This window comes from Ambystoma mexicanum, chromosome 6p (genome assembly GCF_040938575.1).
Source record: "Ambystoma mexicanum isolate Mex_15411 chromosome 6p, UKY_AmexF1_1, whole genome shotgun sequence".
Lineage (NCBI taxonomy): Eukaryota > Metazoa > Chordata > Amphibia > Caudata > Ambystomatidae > Ambystoma > Ambystoma mexicanum.
In genome coordinates, this window is record NC_090935.1 from 1,089,971,802 (window position 1) to 1,089,990,213 (window position 18,412).

Sequence of the window (18,412 nt, forward strand, 5' to 3'; positions counted from 1 at the left end):
TGGGAGCCCCATCAGGAGGGAGTTTCCCCTATCGATGTGTGAGACAATAAGGGCCTGGACTACAATCCGGAAGTCCAGCGGGAGGATGCAGGGTTTGATTTATCTGGAAGGCTGTAGATTTGGAGCGAGATAGTGTGGGACGTCTTGGATATGTGTTTCTGGAAGGACAAGTTGCTGTCAATGGGGAAAGCCTAAGGATTGTCCTGAATTCGAGAGTTGCAGATCAAATCCTTCTTGGCGCTTTGAAAAATTGTTGGGTGGGTCATCGGGGGAACGATGAGGATGAATTCTGTCTTCCAGTGGTTGGGTTTAAGGTAGGCAGTTGACATGCAGGACTGGATGATGGCTAGGTAATTGTGAAGATGACTGTATTGTGGGTGTTTAACTCTCATGTACAACTATCATTCATGTATTGGTGGATGACTATATTGGGATCTTTGAGGACTATGCCCAGGGGCTCATTGTAAAGATTAAAAAGGATCTGTGATAGGATGTGGGTTTAGAGGACTCTGCAGGAGAATGTAAGTCCCCTAGAATGCAATGTGTTCATCGGGATGGCCTGATGTCTGCCCAAGAGGTAGGAGGTAAACCAGTACAGGACAGTGCCAAAGGATCCCATCTTGTCTGCAAGGTGGCAGAGGAGATTGCAGTGGTTGATTGTGTCAAATGCAGCTGAGAGGTCTAGGAGGACAAGGAGGTATAAGTCACCCTTAGCCTTGATTCGGAGAGCATCATCCACCACCTGAATGGTGGCTGTATCTATTCTACGCTTGGGGTGGAACCCCGACTGACAGTCATTTAGGAGGTGTAGTGGTTCGCTTCTGGCCAGTAGTTATGTAGCAGCTACTTTTTCCAAGATTTTCCCTAGAAATGGGAGTTTTGTAATGGGCCAGTAGTTGGCAAGGTCCTTTGGGTCTAGGGTTGTTTTTTTTTCAAAAGTGGTCGTATGAGACCAGTCTTGAGGGTGTCCAGGAAAGACCATACAGTGAGGGAGGCATTAATGATGTTCAGGTGTGTGTGTTGAGCTTCAGGCCGTCAATTGTTTAGCGATGGAGGCTGAGATGATATTGTCATAGTAGGAGGTAGTTTTGAGGGAGATAAGTATTTTTAGGAGGTCTGGGAGAGAGAATTCGGTCCAGAAGGACAGTATGCTTGCTGGTATTCACGTGGGCGCTAATGCCATGGGGATGTTGATTAGATGATATGTCAGATTATTTCTATTATTTTTCATTGAAAATGTTGTTTACTCCATCACATTTTTCCTGAGTTGCTGTCACCTTGGTGTTGGGTGACGGTTTGGTACAATGCTTTACTACTTCAAAGAGGGCTTTGCTCCTGCTAAAGACTGTTGCAATGTTTGTGGAGTAGAAAGCAGCTTTGGCCTCAGGGTTCAGAATCCTACAGTTAGCGCTGAGAGGTACGAGGTATGTGAGATCTCCAGGGTTATGTTTTTTTGCCGTCATTTCTTTAGGGCTATGATTGATTGTTGGAGGCGAGGTTGGGGGTATACAAAGGGGTGGATTGCTTGGTCTTAGTGCAGCTGTTTTTTAGAGGGCATGAGTATCCACCAGTCTCACAGCAGAGTTGTTGAATAATGCTAGGAGGACTAAGACACACATGTTTGCTTCTAGCTCATTGACCAGAAAGGTTTTGAATGAACAACTTTTGAGGGGGCATTTAGCCTGACCTTTGTGGGCTGTGTTAGAGTGTATGAATGACAGTGGGTTGGCAGTGTTGTCAGACCAGTCCAGGTGAATAGTCTGCTAAGTGATGCGGGGGGATGATGTAAATTCTAGGTTATGGTCTTGTCTTTGTTGAGTGAGGGGGAGAGCACAATTTGGTTAAGGTCCATGGCTCCCGTCAATGCAAAAAGTTTGCTTTGAGTGTTGTTGTTGGCGTGAGGGCCGGGGACGTAGACTTCTTAGAGAAAGATATTATTAGTGCTAATCTGCTCATTTGGAAAGTAAGTTGGAGATGTCAGCACTGAAAGAGTCACTCCAGTGGCGTAGTCTGTAGGTGAGGTGGAAGGTGAGTGATTTCTTGTGAGGTGAAGGGAACTGGAAGGTGAGTGATTTCTTGTGAGGTGAAGGGAACTGGAAGGTGAGTGATTCGAATGAGCTTGTTCTGGAAGAGGGGATGATGGCGCATGGCCAATTGCTCCTTTCAATGATTGCTACTCTGGTTTCTGCCCTTCCTGGCCCGTCACCTTCTTGGATGCAGTTGCCAGGTTAGGAGGACATCTAAAACATGAGGGGAGAATGGGGTAAACTATGTTTTGGTGATGAAGATGGAGCCAAGATTGTTGTGCAAGATGAGGTCAGCGATCTCTGCGGCGTGAGGAACTGCTGAGCGAGCATTAATCAGCATGAGGTGGTGTGTAAGTGTGGTCAGTGGGATTTGGGGGATGTCAAAGGGATATTGATGAAGTACGTTGGGGCAGCTAGCGAGGATGGAGATAGGCTGTGGAGGGAGGAGACACATGTGATGACGTTTGGCGAGTAGAAGTAGCAGCGACTACTTTGTAGGTGAAATCCTGGATAGTCAGTCTGGCCCTGAGCCCTATCAGGCCTAAACAGGCGCAAACAGGTGAGGTCCTTGTCTTTGCTGAGCACACCATTGATAAAGATGCCTAAAGAGGACTGGTTAAAAAGGTGCAGGGCGAGTGGAGCTGCTGATTGGCATGGCCAATTATGATGTGGTGTTTTGGCAACTTTATTATTTTAACTGCCAGTCACACAAATGAACACCTATAGAATCAGAGCAAAATGTAAATGATGATTGTGTTTAAAGACATACTTTAAACAATTGTCTCATGTCAAGAAACGAGTATGCTATTTTATGTGTATGTTGATTGGTATTTGTAAATCACTCATCTGCTGTAATGACTGAGTACATCTGTCAACTCCAATAAGCCAGTGGGAGTTGACAGCACGGGGAGCAGACGTGGGGGCTGGCAACAGTGGACGGGTAGCTGTCCATCTTGACATGTCCTGGGCGTGTTAGAAAATCTTTGAGCCCTGGAACTTTTTTTAAATTTCTTTTTTTTTTTTTTAACAAATGAAGCCCAGCAGCCTCCTCTCTTCCATGAGTTACAATAACTCCCACTACTTTCCAAGAACTATTGCAACCATTTTAAGGCTTCATCGTTTGGACGCTAGCGATCTACCCACAGCATCATGATCACATGACTCTAACTTCAAATATTTCAGAAATAAAAGCGTCTCAGGCTAGCGTTTTCCAGCTACAGACCCAGGATCTGGAAATATCATCGCATCACACCCACCTGGCACCGTCCCTTATCCAATTCAGACAAGAACTGAGAGTATTCATAGTATGCTGCTCCCTCCCCCAGACCACTCACAACCCAAGAATGCTATGGTGTAGTAGATTCAGTGTTAATATGCCTTACTAAAGCCCCCTTCGAATATATATGGCTGGGATCACAAACCCTCCTTCCAACGCTGCCTCTTTATATTCTAATGCGATGTTCTCTGAATCCTGCCCTTATCTTTTCTATGCATCATATGCTGTTGGCTGTTAAGTATCCTCCTGTCTGCTCTGTAAAGCACTCCACTAGCCTCATTGCTACGCCAAGCACAACAGATACCCTAAATCAAATATAGTAAGGTAGGAAATGCATGTTCCTGTGCTGAGGGCTTCTATGGGCATGCACCTACATTGCAGCCCAGCAAAGAGAACTATGTATGGGGACGTTTGTGTGAACACTGAGGCGAGTAACAAAGAACTGGGGCCCCTGCCCTTTTATACCTTCCTGTTGACTGTCCTCCATTGCAGTGAAGATCAAGGTGAGTTCAACTGAATAGTAGATAAGACTCCAGTGTCGTAACTTTGCAGTTGCTTCGAGTAGTTTTACAACATGGCGTCTCCCATGACTGACACTCCTTTCTCATGAACGTTTCCACACACTCTTCCTACTACACCAGCCTGGTATTGTGCTCACGTGGTTTTTCTGAAATGCTTGGGGATCCCCTTCCTGACTTGTGCTTTTCATTATATTTCCAGATGGGGTTCACCATTATCATACTCTACATAGGGAAACGGAACCAAATAATCAGCTTTCCTGACTTTGACAGACACACACCCAGGAAGGTACGTCTCATCTTTTACTTTGTTGTATGAAAATGTCTAAACTACACACAAAGAATTCAAGTTTGTTCAGTCCTAGTTCCTTTTTTTTGACAGTGTCAGGGCCCAATTGTGATTGTGCCACCCGCGCACTAAGTGTGAGCGGGATGGCGGGTGGCGTAGGATATTCTTAGGGTGCACACCAGCTGTGCTGTGCAGTTTTTCAATGACACTTTTTAATAGTGTCGTAACTGTGTGGTGGTGCCTGTTTTCAGCCACAGCAACCCATTATCTTTCTTAGAGAATATCAGATGGAAATGTTGATGCATGGTACTTTTTAAATACATAAATAAATGTGAAAATACATATTTATATAATTACATATATAGGTCATATTGAGCATATATTTATTTTATGTATTTATTTGAATTTTTGTTTAGCGCTGGCCCTACCCAGAGGATCTCAGAGTGCCTTACCTGGTTCAAACATTGAATAGGTGGGAGTTGAAAAAGTTACAAAATGTTTTTAGGAAAGGACAGGAAGATTAGGATAGACAAGTGATTGCAGTGGAGGAGGGCAGGGTACAGTATATATGTCATATATCTATATATTGTATATATGGCATATTTGTTGTATGTGATTTATGTCAAGTTCACAGATATGCACCATCTGTGCTTAGATTGGAAACTTAACTCAACATTTCTGCCACAATCAACCGGAATTGGGTCTATGGTGAGTGCTGTACGTGTGCGGCACGCATGTGGGGCGTTTTCATGCAAAGTGACATAAAGCGATTGTACCCCTTATAACAGATGGAATGTAGGTTTATTTTCAAATGGAATAGTTTGCATCCCAAGAGTGGGAACATTAGGCCGCATTATACGTTGAACAGTGTGTAAAAAATGCGGTGGTAATACCATTACCGCTGCATTACCACACCGCCCATCTACGAGTTTGGGGGTAAGGTGGAGGAAAAACCTCCAGCAAGAAGCTGGAGGTAACTCTTACACCATACTGCCCAAAAATGCCCAATTAGAAGTGGAATCCCCCATAGACTCCAATTAATCGGGATTAACACCGCCTACTACCACTTGCAATCCAGTGGTAATACCGCCGGACCAAGTGGTGGTAATGGTAATACAGTTTGGTGGCATTTTGGCGGGTTTACCGCTGAGATACCTCCAAACGTATGAGGCCCATTGTCTTTGGTTTGCATTTGTTCTTATATGAAGACATGTAACTCAATCGGGTTACTTTGAGAGGTATTGCCTTCTGGGTGGGACTGGAACCAATAGAGGTATTTTCTTTCAATAGAGTTGTGTGAGGCAGGGGAGGACTGTAGTCTTTTATTATGGCATTTGTGTTTTGAGGAATCTGCTTTGGAGTACCCTTTATTTACCTGTCTGATTTTTCTCCCTTGTCGCTAGACAGTGCTCCCCCGACTCCCTCTCCATTACCACTGCACACCCTCCACCTCTTATTTGTAATCTCGTTTCTCTCTCTAACTCTCTCTCTTGTTCTCTCCTTTATGCCTGCCCAGCACTTCCTGTAGGTATATTGCATTGGACTTTTGGTAAGAGGATACCATTAAATGATTGCAGTTTAAAATGATTGTTCTATACTTTCGCAGGTATGATATGGCGTGTTGGATTGTTTATGAAATGTGTAATAATTCTTATGTGAATATTACCTCATTTCATGTTGTTAAGCAATGGATTACACATTTTGGAGGGTAGATCTGAAAATCAAGTTAACATTGTGTGATATGCTAACGTGGTACTTCGTCCCTTTCTAGAAAAAAGGTGCTTTGAGGGGCGATGTTACTTTGTCACGGATGAAAGCAGCGTAGTCTTGTGAAACGTGTGACTTGGAAGCTGGTTGAATCCTTGTTTGCTGCTCTTTTTAGCCTAACACGCATGTTACAAAGGGGTATTCATCAAACAATGAAAAACAGGACATAATTAATTTGTCTCAACGTTTAATTCTTTACTAAGTTATAACACTAAGTTTCTCACAAATAGTTGGGGTTCTCCTCACTCTTTCAGGATTATTTAGTCTCTCAAAGTCTGATATTTAATCTCTTTATTTCTCGATAATTCCAGTGTCTTTCTGATTTCTCAATGTCTTTCCAAGCCTTTCCAATTTTAAGCATTGGCGTGACTTCACCAAACTGCTAGGGGTAGCGGAAGTGACATCGCACGACCCTTGTTCTCTGATGACATCATTGGAAGTGATGACATTTGACCCCCGCCTCAAGTGACATCACAGTAAGTGATGGCATATTATGCGTCTAACACCAGTGTTTCCACCCAGAACATTCAAACACACTATCACATTCCTACTCATTCACCCAGTAGTCACTCACTTCGCTTACATTCTCCACACACACACACACACACACACACACACACACACACACACACACACACACACACACACACACACACACACACACACTTCTTCTCATTCACTCACTGACCCCTAGCACATACTTACTACTGATACGCACTTCACACATGTAAAACACATCACATTAAAAAAAAAAAAAAACCTTCTTACCTTTTTTCCCCTGCTTCGGTCCGTCACTCCAGGCCACCCTTGGCTCCTCCAAGCAGGAACTATGAAGCTGGGAGAGCTTAGTGGTTCCTGTATATGATCTGTGAGGAAGCCGGAGGGGAAAGTGCTGGAGCTGAACGTGTCATGTGACACATGCCACACGTCATGGTCAGCTCACCCTACTGAGCACTTCCTTCTCGCGTTGAAAACCCGAGCCCAGCCTTGACCCTAAAGGGTAAGGACTGGTTCGGCCCCCCCGCCCCGCCCGCCCTGGTGTGATGGGCCCCCTCTACTCCAGTGCCCAGGAGCTTCCATTTAAAAAATAAATAAAAAGGGGGTAGCAAGGGAGACCTTCGCGACCCATGGCGAACCCAAATGACCTCCCTGATTTTAAGGCCTTCTCAGGTTCAGGCACTTCTGCCAGGCCTCAACTTTTTTTTAAATTCTCTGTGCTCCTCTCGGGCTCCAGGTGCTTTCTAAAACTACCACGTGCCACTCAAGTTGTATGCATCTTTCAGAGTTCTCAGCACCCTTCTCAGCCTCCAGGCGATTTCTAAAAGGTCCATGATCCTGTCACATTGTAGGAATTTTTTTGAGGGTTCTCAGGTGCTTCTTCCAGCATCAGATTACCCATGCGCCAACCAGGTTCTGAGAGCTGGGGGAGGGGGCTGTCTCCACCAGCCATTCCATTCAGCAGCTCGATTCTTGCTCCTTTGGCTGCAGGCAATGACTCCTGACTTTCAGAAATCCAGCGCTTCTTTTTTTTTTTTTTGTAAAACTACAGTTTAATACATGTATCAAACTTTTGTTACAAGAGTTTCTCATTTTAGCTGTTATGCATCGAGTAAAGCTAAGTTGACATTTTCGATTCCGCTTCCTTTAACTTTTTTTTTTTTTTTTTTTTTATTATCCTTTTTCTTCACGCATAGTGAAGTCTTGTCTCGTGTCCTCAGGTTTGATCTGTGGTCAGGATGGCATCTAGGAAGTTTATTATGCTGCATGTGAGTTTGATGTTTTGCCCGGCCGCAACTGTTTCCCACCACTCATCTGCGTCATATAAAGTGGGTTTGTAGGAGTGCAGGTGTAGTTCTCGGGTAGTGGTAAGCTCTGTACAGGATGTTATTAGATGTTTTAATGATTCCACTTCACCAGAGTTGCAAAACCTGCATTTATCTGAGGGGGTGACTTTAGATCGACGTTGACATAATGATTCTCTGTTGTTCATAACATTCAGTCTGAATTTCAGGAATTGATTCCTGTGGTGACGAGATGGGCACATTGTGAGATACTTCGGGGGGGAGTGTAATTTTGGCATACTCAACAAGTCTGGGAGAGTGGCTTTCCGAGTTGCACGAAGCTCGTGAGTTGATATCCAGTCCCAGATTTAGAGTTTTTTTTTTGCGTGTTGAGGTCGATTGATCAGTTCGTCTGTAGAGATGTTGGCAGCTTCCATGATGGATTTTATTTTAAGCTTCCATGTTTGAAGTATGTTTGGTTGTGAATATTCGGACTCCTTTGCAAAAATTTCATATGCTGGAATTTGAGAACCAAGTAGTGTTTTCCTCATAAATGAAAGGGATTGCCATAGTATTGTCATGTAGAGAGAATTCTGCGTCAATTCGTATCTCAGCGCTACAGTTGAAATATATTTTGGAAGACTCAAAGCTCGCCTCCAGAACTTCCCTTCAAGTTGTTGCCACAGGGAATGCTCAATGTTCCAACCTGTCGCCCCACCAAAAGTTATGGTGGGGATAAATTTCTGCAGGTAAAATGTTAGTAGTGGGGCTATTGAGAATTTTCCAAAATCTTTGTTGATTTTTGCTCCTTGGCGACCTAATTTGTCTGCTCTTTCTAGAAGATCGCTTGTCCATGCAGATTCGCAGATGGAATTGTTAACCAGGATGCCCAGGTATCTAATAGATGCTACGATGTTTAGTTCTGCTTTTTCAATTACCCATTTAAAGTTGTTATCTTTTCTCGATAAACTTTTTCCAATACACATGATCTTTGTTTTGTCTGTATTTAGTTGCAGATCGTTGGCCTCTAAATACTTGTTCAGCCTGAGTAATAGATGTTGTAGGCCAATTTGAGTTAGATCGATCAACACAATGTCGTCGGCATATACAAGACATTTAATGGAGGATCCGTTTATTTTTGGAGAGAAACAGTGAACAGTTTCAAGCCATTGCGGTAAGTCAGAGATGAAGAGTTTGAATAATTCGGCAGCAAGGGGACAACCTTGCTTGACCCCTTTATGTGTCGGAATTGGCTCTGTGAGTGTACCTTGAGAGTTCACCTTCACTTGTATTGTTGTATTAGTGTGCAACGCTATGAGGGGGTCAAGAAGTTGTGCTGGGCAGTTCCACCCTCGTAATTTAGACCAAAGTTTGCCGCGGTTTATTGCGTCAAACGCTTGTCTGAGGTCGACAAATGCAAAAAAGATTTTTTTTTTTGCTTTTAGTGCTTCTAGTTTTAAAATGGATAACAGGGTGAGATTTACGTCAACGCCAACTTGTTTGACGAAACCTGTTTGTCGACAGTCTGTTTGTTTTTCTTTGGCAGCCCAAGCCGTCAGTTTCAAGCGAAGAAACGATCCGAATATTTTCCCCATCGTGTCCAGCAAGGCAATGGGCCGATAGTTCGAAGGCTCATCTCGACTTCCTTTCTTGTAGATTGGTACGACTATGGCCTTTGCCCATGATGCAGGCGTTTTTCTGGATTTTGAGATTTGTCGAAATAGAGTTTCCATAAATTTGGCCCAATGAAGTTTGTGTTTTTTTAGTGTGATGTTGGAGATGAGGTCAGGTCCGGCTGCACTTGAGTTCTTTAGGTTTCCAATTGCTATTGCCAGGTCTTCCTGGGAGGGTGTTATTTCCCAGGCTTTAGAGGAGGCAGAGACAAGGAGAAAGTCTTGGGTGTCTTGGAGCGGCTGTTCATAAGCCTTTGTAAAATAGTCGACCCACTTCGCGCTAGGAATTTCATTTGACATGTTTGGGTTGGTTTTTGTGATTCCTTTGTTTAGTATAGCCCATATGTCACGAGAATTTTTGGTGATTATTAATTTTAACATGATTTCAGCTCTGTCTTGTTCGATGATCACAGAATGAGATTTAAGCCAGTTTCTATAGGCCTGGCGACGCGTTTTTAGCTCCTTTTGCATGTCGTTTTGATTATGTTTAGATTTTCTTATCAGCCGTATGTCTTTCCTTAATGATTTTTTTGCTGCAGCTATTTTGTTGCTGTAAAGATGTTTTGTAGTGTTACCATAGACTCTTGAATTTGAGTATTTTGGCAGGAATGAGGCCAGCAGGGGAACATATTCAACATCGTTAGAATCATCAAGGTCAGAGACTAATTTTATGATTTTCGGGCCGTTGGTTTTGAGCCGGTTTCCAGCAGCGTTTATCGACAGAGGTATTTTATAAGTCTCAGGCAGAAGGGGGGACTCGTGATGTAATAATAAACATAGCATGTCGTGGTCACTAGCGGCCTTCGAAATTACTTCGAGTGATTCTACCCTTTCGAATATGTTTCGAGAAGCCCAAATATAGTCCAGGGTTTTCCTGCATTGGAGTCGCTTCCAGGTTGTTTTGCAGGGTTGGTCGCCCTTTGTGTTTCCGTTGACCATCTGACAGTTTCGTGAGGCAAGTGCTCGAGACCACAGTTTGCCTCGTTCAGATACTTCAGTTTCAGGTATGGGGTTGTTCTCCATATTGTGAGGATCGAATTGAAACCAGCTACAGTTCAAGTCGCCGCATATAATTACCGATACGTCAGTAAAATTAAGGAAGGCATCGTCAATTAGAGTTGTGACTGAGGCAATAAAGTTTGTTGTAGAGATCTTTGCTGGATTCCAATAGCTATTGATTACAAGTAAATGGCTATGGATCTTTGGAGTTTTCGTGTCGCATCGAATGATCGTTCCTTGCACAAAGGGATTTGGATTTATTGTAACAATTGGGGTCATCCAGTTATAGATTTTAACCAGAGTTAGTAGGCCTGAGAAAGGACGGCCTTTGGAATTTTTTTTCGCAGGGTTCAAAAAAATACTGAATCCGTCTTTAGTTGGTGCTTCACGAAGCCATGTCTCTTGGAGGCAGATCATGAAAACCTCGTCTGAAGGTTCTACAAAATCGTTGAACAGGTGCATAAAACCACGAGTATTCCAGGAGATCAGACAGAGCTGTGTCTGGGTCGCTCATTGTCGATGGTTTTGGGTGTTTCTTCTGCTGGCTTCTTGTCTGCCTCCGTCATGTCTTGTTTTGAGAACCAGCTCTTGTCGAGATCTGAATGGAAGCGATAATGATTTCCGTAAGGGCGTTCGACTGATGTTTCTTTCAGGTTTATTTGCATTGTACTTCCTGGTCGAGTTTCTGTTTTGGTTTATCAGATCTGGTTCCAAGGCGATGTCAAAACCAAAGACTAATAACTCTTCGGCAGCTTGCAGTAAGATGTTTTTTGCAGTACAAGAGGTTAGATGTAAAAGCACTTGGTCAGTGGATTTTTCTGTTGCATATTCAACGATTTTGATATCGTCTGACTTTATGGACCGAAGTTGAGGAACGTAAGTGAACAATTTTAGAACATTAGCTCTATTTAAGTTTAATTCGTGTTCGTCAGATAAAATGTTTTGAAGTCGTAGTTTCCATGGGGTTGCTGCAGGTTTTGACATGTCTCCGTGGGCTCCAGAACGAAGGTGTAAATCAATTTTTCTTTGATTTGTTGTTAGCTTTGGATTCAATCTTGAGCAGACAGATACAGGCAAAGTCTTTCCTGCATTTGAAAGATCCTTTTTTGGGATTTCGCAAGGGCGTCGATTGTGCAGTTTTACATTCACTGAAATTTTTTTTGGCGCCAGGTTGTTGGCAACCTTTACTGGCGTGACTTCGTGGGAGGAAAAGTTGTTTGTTTCACTTTCAGTTAAGTATGTAGAGAGATCACATAGGTCTACGGAAGATTCGTTCGCCGAACGGACCGGACTCTCAATAGTCGAGTCTATGCGTCGACGTTTTGCTGTTTGTTTAGGCATAACTTTATTCTGGTCTTTTTGCCGGGCAGATACTTGAGTTTGTGAAGAGGTTGGTTGTTGATGAACATTTTACGTTCAAACAAACCCGTTTTTTTCGGAGTGGTTAGAGTTCTTATAAATTTTTTTGCATTCTGACATCTATTTTTTTTTTTTTGTTGTGAATCCCGTTGACCACCTTCAGCACATTTCTGTTTGTTGGTAGTTGTATCTTTCTTAGTTGGATTCGCTGTAGCAATCGTTTTTGCGGGGGCGCTAAAAATATTAAATGAGGAAGGTCGAGAGTTCACCGGGGCAAGTGATTCCTCAGAGTTTGCTGCAAGACTCGTCGGGAGAGAGATGTCTTTTCCTAGAGGGGTTGTAAGACAGATGTGTCTTAGTTGATCGCTCTGTTGCTCATGAGTAGGTTGCGCCAATTTGGTTGGTGCATCGGCAAAGATGTCAGGTTTTGGAGGGGCGTTTGCATTAGTTGTCACAAGGGTTAGCTCGTCCGGCTGAGATCCAATATCGTTTAAGACCGTAGAGGAACGTTTTGAACATGATGGTGTTGCATGCAATCTGGAGTTCGAGTTGACGTTTTTCCTCATCCATTTTACTGCGTCTAGCAGGCCTTCTGTAAGTGTGTCGTTTTGGCAGTGGTGTCTGGCGGCCAAATCACCAAGCCGCTCTTGCCATCTTATTGTTTGGTCAGCATTTTTCTCCATTTGCGTTTGGAGAAAGCCTGTAAAGCGATCAAATTTGTCTACTTGTTTGACCAAAGTCTGGATCATTGCGCCTTGATCAGATATTTGGCCTTGTAGAGTTTCATATAGTTTGGTAAAGGGCGCCAAAGCAACAGCCGATGCGGCAAGGACGTTGTTGTGGATTTGCATAATGGCTTCAGATAGGATGCTCGCGTGCAAGATATTTGCTGAAGTGGCATCTTGTTCAATTGAAGATGAGGTGGAGCAATCCAGATGAAACTTCGAATTAATAGGTGACAGAGTTCGAGGTAAGGTAGATTGTAAGGTTTTGCCATGAGAAGACTTATTTGTAGAAAATGGAGTGCTAGCTTGTGCAGTTTGTTGATCTTGTAGTGACGACAGTTGTGGAAGGTTTGACTTTAGTTCTGCAATTCGTTGGAGGCGTCTTGCTCTAGCAACTGAACTACACTCCGAGCCGGATGGGTTAATTGTTGTTACTGGTAAAGACGAGGTTGGGTGAAGTCCATTCGGAGGTCTCAGCGTTGTTGGATCTTCAGGGGCTTGGCATGCATAGCTACTACTGTTTCCTTGACCCATGTGCTCTGGTGGGTGTTTAGCAGACGTCACTGCCAAGTTCGATGAGGGCAGAGAGATAAAAAGGCTAGATGCAGGTCTTGAGGGGTGTAAAGATTGAAGGAGGTTTTTTGTTGGGACCGTTGTTGAAGATTTTTCCTGTGTAAATAAAATTGTTGGATTCACAGCTAGGAGCGTGGCGCTGCCTCATTGTTTGGCAGGTTTAAAAGTTCGTCGTCGCTCACCAAAAAATGCGGCTGGGGTTGGGCAGCTGGTGCGACAGGTGCTGTAGGAGCTGTATGATTCGAGGGGACGCAAGTCATGTCCGAGGTTAAGTGTGCTATGGCCACAGCTGAGCTCAGCGTTGGGTGCGCTGTCATCGCAGGAGGAGCGCTGGCAGGCTGAGCTGCCATGTCCTTGCCCCTATTATTGGTTGGTTGGAGAGGCAGCAGAGTGACAACTGGGACAGTAGGAGAGGTAGCCGGCACAGAGGCTTTTGGAATATTGTCACTAGTAGCGTCAAGATAATCTTGACTCAGTGGGTGTACTAGTTGCTCCTGCATTCCCTGATGTATTTGCTTCACGAGTAGGTTTACTGCAGTGACAGTGGCTACGTTGGTATTCAAGGTGTAGTCTTTAGAGCAGGAGCGCTTGGGAGGACGATCGTCGATTGTGTATTCATGTCTCAATGCTTTATGACACATATTAGGTAGTTGACAGACAGAGGGCTGTTCTGAGTGGGCCTCAGCTAAAGCAACTGGTAGGGTAAGAGAAGCAAGCAAGACTCTCTGTGGTTTTGCTTACCTTTGTGGTGGCTGTTGATTTCATCCCTGTCCATGGGATGAGCATGCAGCGATGTTGGAGAGTTTTCTTCCTGGTCTGTGGTCCTTCTACTGTTAGCGTCATTTGGTGGTAGATGGTAGCCGGTGACCGGACTGAGGTTAGTCCACTGAGGTGTTAGAGCGTCGATGCGGGACCCGGTGCAACAGGGCTCGCCGCGGGCTGGGATCAAAGAGGCCACGCCTCCGCAGAAACAGCCGTATAACAGCCAGTGGGCTTCTTTCCACCGGGCTTACAGCCACAAGGGTGGTAGCCTCCGGGTTTGAAGGTGGCGCCGGGTCACGTGATGCGGTCACGTGCTGAGTGACACGCCTCCTCCAGGAAGCGTGTTGCTGGCTCGAGATCGGGCGCACAGACAAACAAACGTTCTCTTTCCCAAGTAAACGCTCGCACTGAGCGGGTGGCAGCCTCCGGGTTTGAAGGTGGCGCCGGGTCACGTGATGCGGTCACGTGCTGAGTGACACGCCTCCTCCAGGAAGCGTGTTGCTGGCTCGAGATCGGGCGCACAGACAAACAAACGTTCTCTTTCCCAAGTAAACGCTTCTTTTTTTAAAAAACTTTATTTGTAAAGGAACACGCACAAATCAACATACATAACGTACACTGCGGTTTAAATAAAAAGTAATTACACAAACAGTAAAAATAATACAGGGCACCAAGGAGGCCATTCATAAACAGCATGCCCTCCCATCTTTGTGCAACGGGGAAAGCAAATAGACAGGGTTCCCAAGCAGCATATCTATACAGTCCTACTGAGCAAGGTCAAGACCAGTCACCCCACCCACGACTTCAACACCATCATTGGTCGGGCATTTTGACAGTAATAGAGCGTGTACTGGGTCCCATATATCACCAGGCCTAGACCGAGCAGGTTGCCTCCTACAATATTCCTGTTTGATGTCACAGCGCCATGCCAGGTCCGGCAGCCACTTCGCAGCCGTTGGAGCCACTGGGCTCGACCAGAGCATTAAAATGCAACGCTTCGCAAGCGACATACATACAAATGGACAGAAGCCCTCCCCCGCCCCCTCAGGATCCCTGGTAACCATCCAACCAGGCAACAAAGGATATCTATTGGGATTTCACAATTGATTATACGCCCCGTCATTTCTGTCACATACTGCAAAATGGTAGACAAACGAGGGCAACTCCATAGGACGTGAATGAAGCCAGCACTCTCGCTCTTACACTTAGGGCACCGACCGTCACTAGAGCGGTCACATTTCTTCTGGACTGCCGGTGACATAAGCCCGGTGAAGAATTTTAAATTGTATAAGCTTAAACCGGGAGCTGATTACCACCTTCCTTGTATATAAACACATATATTCCCATCTTACATTCTGTAAGTTAAAGCCAATGTCAGCTGCCCACACTAACCTGCTAGCTGGTGCCTGCCTGGGAGCCAAGCTTAACGCCAGCCGATATATTGAGGACACTACCCTCTTAGCATTGGCAGCGTTAACTAAGAACTTCAATAATGGAAATGTCTGCGGTTCCATGGGAAAGGACCCTGACCAGATCCGTAATGCCTCACGGATACTAAAAAATTGAAACGCTAGCCCGAATACATCTCCTAACTTGGCCTTGACTTGTTCCCAGGAAACAAACTTCCCCTCTGAATAAAGGTCAGACATATTATTCACCCCGAAATGAGACCACACGCTCTTAATCCAGCCATCACATGTTCGGGCCAAACACTGCATGTCCCAGACCCTTAGTACTGGGGTGTAGGGGAGAGACACCTGCATTCTTTGGCACAACCTCTGCCATGTGTGGACCGTGCACAGGTCGAAGGGGCACCTATCATTAACCGTTCTGGAAATTAGGGTGCTCTGTAATGAATATGGATAAGCCAACCTCCTCTCAATCCTGACATGAGGAAACGGTTGAGAACCGGGGATCCAGTCTGATACAAACGAAACCTTTGCTGTTAGGTAGTACAAGTCCATATCAGGGACATTGAGGCCCCCTTGCTCCCACATCCCACTAAGCGATTCTCATTTGATTGTAGGTGCCTTCGGGCTCCAGATAAGCCCTGTGATTATCTTTAAATAGTTGTGTGTGACACCTACTCACATGCCTAACCAGATACTTCCTTGAGGTTTGTTCCCAGCAAAGCCTCTCAGTACCTGGAGGCTGCAGAGTACCCTCATTCAGTGGAAACAGGATGGAGTTAACTTGTAACCCCTACACCTCACCGAACGCCTCTATCTCCTGCTAAAGAGGTTGCAAATTCCTCCCCGGGTCCTTGATATACAGGATAATATCATCAGCATAAAGTGAAGACAATTCCCGGGCACCCCCCAAGAGCAAGGCCACAATGGCCACAATGCCCATGAAGCACCATCAGGCACAACGCTAGTGGTTCCTTTGCTATTGTGAACAAAAGTGGGGACAGCGGGTACCTCTGCCGCGTCCCTCGTCACAGATCACATGCTTCTGAGTACCTACCAAAAAGACCATTTCTCACGGTCACTCCAGAATACAGGATCCAAACACATGATAGGAAGTACGACGGTTCACTGATCTTCTCAAGGGCCGCAGATAAATAATCCCAGGTGACAGAGTCAAACGATTTCTCCATATCCAAAAGCGCCCAGATCGCCTTTACAGAGGGATCAATTTGTGCCAACACCCCAAACAACCTCTTCAGATTAAGGGCCGTAGATCATCCCAGAACAAAACCGGCCTGGTCCAAATGCACTATTGAGGGAAGGAAGGGGGTAATTTATCAGCCAGTATTTTAGAAAATATTTTCATGCACATATTGATGAGGGGTATCGGCCTGTAAGAGGCACAATCCAACGTGTCCTTATCAGGCTTTAATATCAAAGAAATGATTCCCTTACGCATCGTAGGAGGCAAAAATCCTGAGTGGAGGCCCTCCTGCTACACTTTAAGCAGGTAGCCCACCACATATGGGCCAAACTCCTTAAAAACTCCAAAGTGACCTCATCTGAGCCAGGGGCCTTAGCGGTCGGGAGATCTTTTAAACTCTTCATGATGTCCGCAACCGTTATGGGTGAACCCAACACTTCCATTGCCTGCCCGCTCAACTGCTCCATCTCAGCCTCCTCTACAAAGCGTTGCATAATTCCCTGGCCAGTGCTGCCATGATTAACCTATATTCCGAAACTTAAGTGCTGTGCATACGCCTAATCGTTGGGATATCCGTCTGACCCCTGGCACCCCTCACCAATCCCGGTAAATGCCTACCCAGCCTCCCCACCTTCCCATATCTGCATGCCAGTCGTAGGGCCGTGAAAAACGGCACCTCTCTGCCTGCCTCCTCTCTAAAGTGATCTAAGGCAGAACGAGCTGTCGCTAAGGATTCATCTGAGTGATGCGTCCCTTCCGTGGACTGCAGAGTTTTAAGCTTGCCTTCCAGTTTGCTAAACCTCCTGCGTATCCCTTTAAGTACCCTACTTTCGATCGAAAATACAGTGTCCTCTCAGGTTCACCTTGAACGCCTCCCAAAGGGTTCCAGCCAAAGCCACTGATACCACATTACATTCAAAGAATGACTATAATCTCCTGCACTTTGCTCCGATACACCATGTCCAGTAACTCTTGGCTCTTAAAGCGCCAGTGTCGACGGACAACCGTTAGATGCTCCAACCGAAACTGCCACGCTATCGGGAAATGGTCTGAGAGTGTCTTCTGGAGCATAATGCAAGTATCAGTACTCCGAACCAGGGCCGGCCCTACCAATATATAGTCGATGCAGGATCTCATATCACGCACAGAGGTGTGTTATCCATCAACCCTAGATCTGCCATCCTGCCTGGTACTGCTCTAGTTGCCGAGGGTAGTGGCCTTCCACCACAGTGGATCTATCCTGCTCCGCATGCAGAATCATATTCAAGTCCCTAGCCACTATTAATTGTGTATATGAGTATGCCATACACTTACCCCAGAGGGAATCATAAAACCCGGGATCATCCATGTTTGGACTGTATACATTAATCAGAGTAACTGGAGTCTGAGACAGTGTCCCCAAAACTATAACAAATCTCCCCTCAGGATCCCGTTCCTGGTGCAATAGTCTAAACCCCAGAGGTGTATGGATTATAATCGAGAACCCACGGGAATAGGAGGACTAAGACGTGTAAAACCGTGCATTGCCCCAGGACTTATCTAGTTTGTCATTGAACTTCCCCATCAAATCAGTTTCCTGGAGAAACAGAATCTTAGCACCGCACATTCCAGCTGAGAAGAGTGCAACGCTCTTGTGACAGGACCCTAGCCTTACATGCCCCTCTCAGTCTAATATAACCAAAAAGTAGACTTGGGTACTCCGCACAGTTTCCAAAGTTTACGTGAACCATTTTTAGTTGAACTCTTTGAATTGCAACATCCCCTAGCTCCTCCTCACCCCTTCCCCACTCTCTCCACTAACTCTGAGCTTACAGCCCTCCCACATTCCAAGTGCCCCCACTGACCGACCCCAACCTGCAGTGATACCCCCCACCTGTGCCTAACGAAACTCAGCAACTTCCCCTCATCTGGGTGCCTACCAGGGGACACCGAACTCGGCAACTTCGAGGGACCAACCACGTTGAGCAGCCCCCATGGAGGAGGAGGCCCACATCTACCAGGATAAGTAGCAACTAGTATTCGGAGGGGTACCTGGTTACTGCCTTGCTCT

General features: G+C 45.3%; 1 protein-coding gene across 2 annotated transcripts in view; it reads left to right on the top strand.

The window, feature by feature from the left end:
* The window catches only part of SLC35D2 (solute carrier family 35 member D2), a 464,130-nt gene that overhangs the window by 205,080 nt on the left and 240,638 nt on the right, over positions 1-18,412 (top strand). For both annotated transcript variants that reach the window (XM_069625695.1, XM_069625696.1), the window contains exon 3: positions 4,024-4,110. In XM_069625695.1, the coding sequence (XP_069481796.1) occupies positions 4,024-4,110 (87 nt within the window). The remainder of the gene's footprint in view (positions 1-4,023; positions 4,111-18,412) is intronic.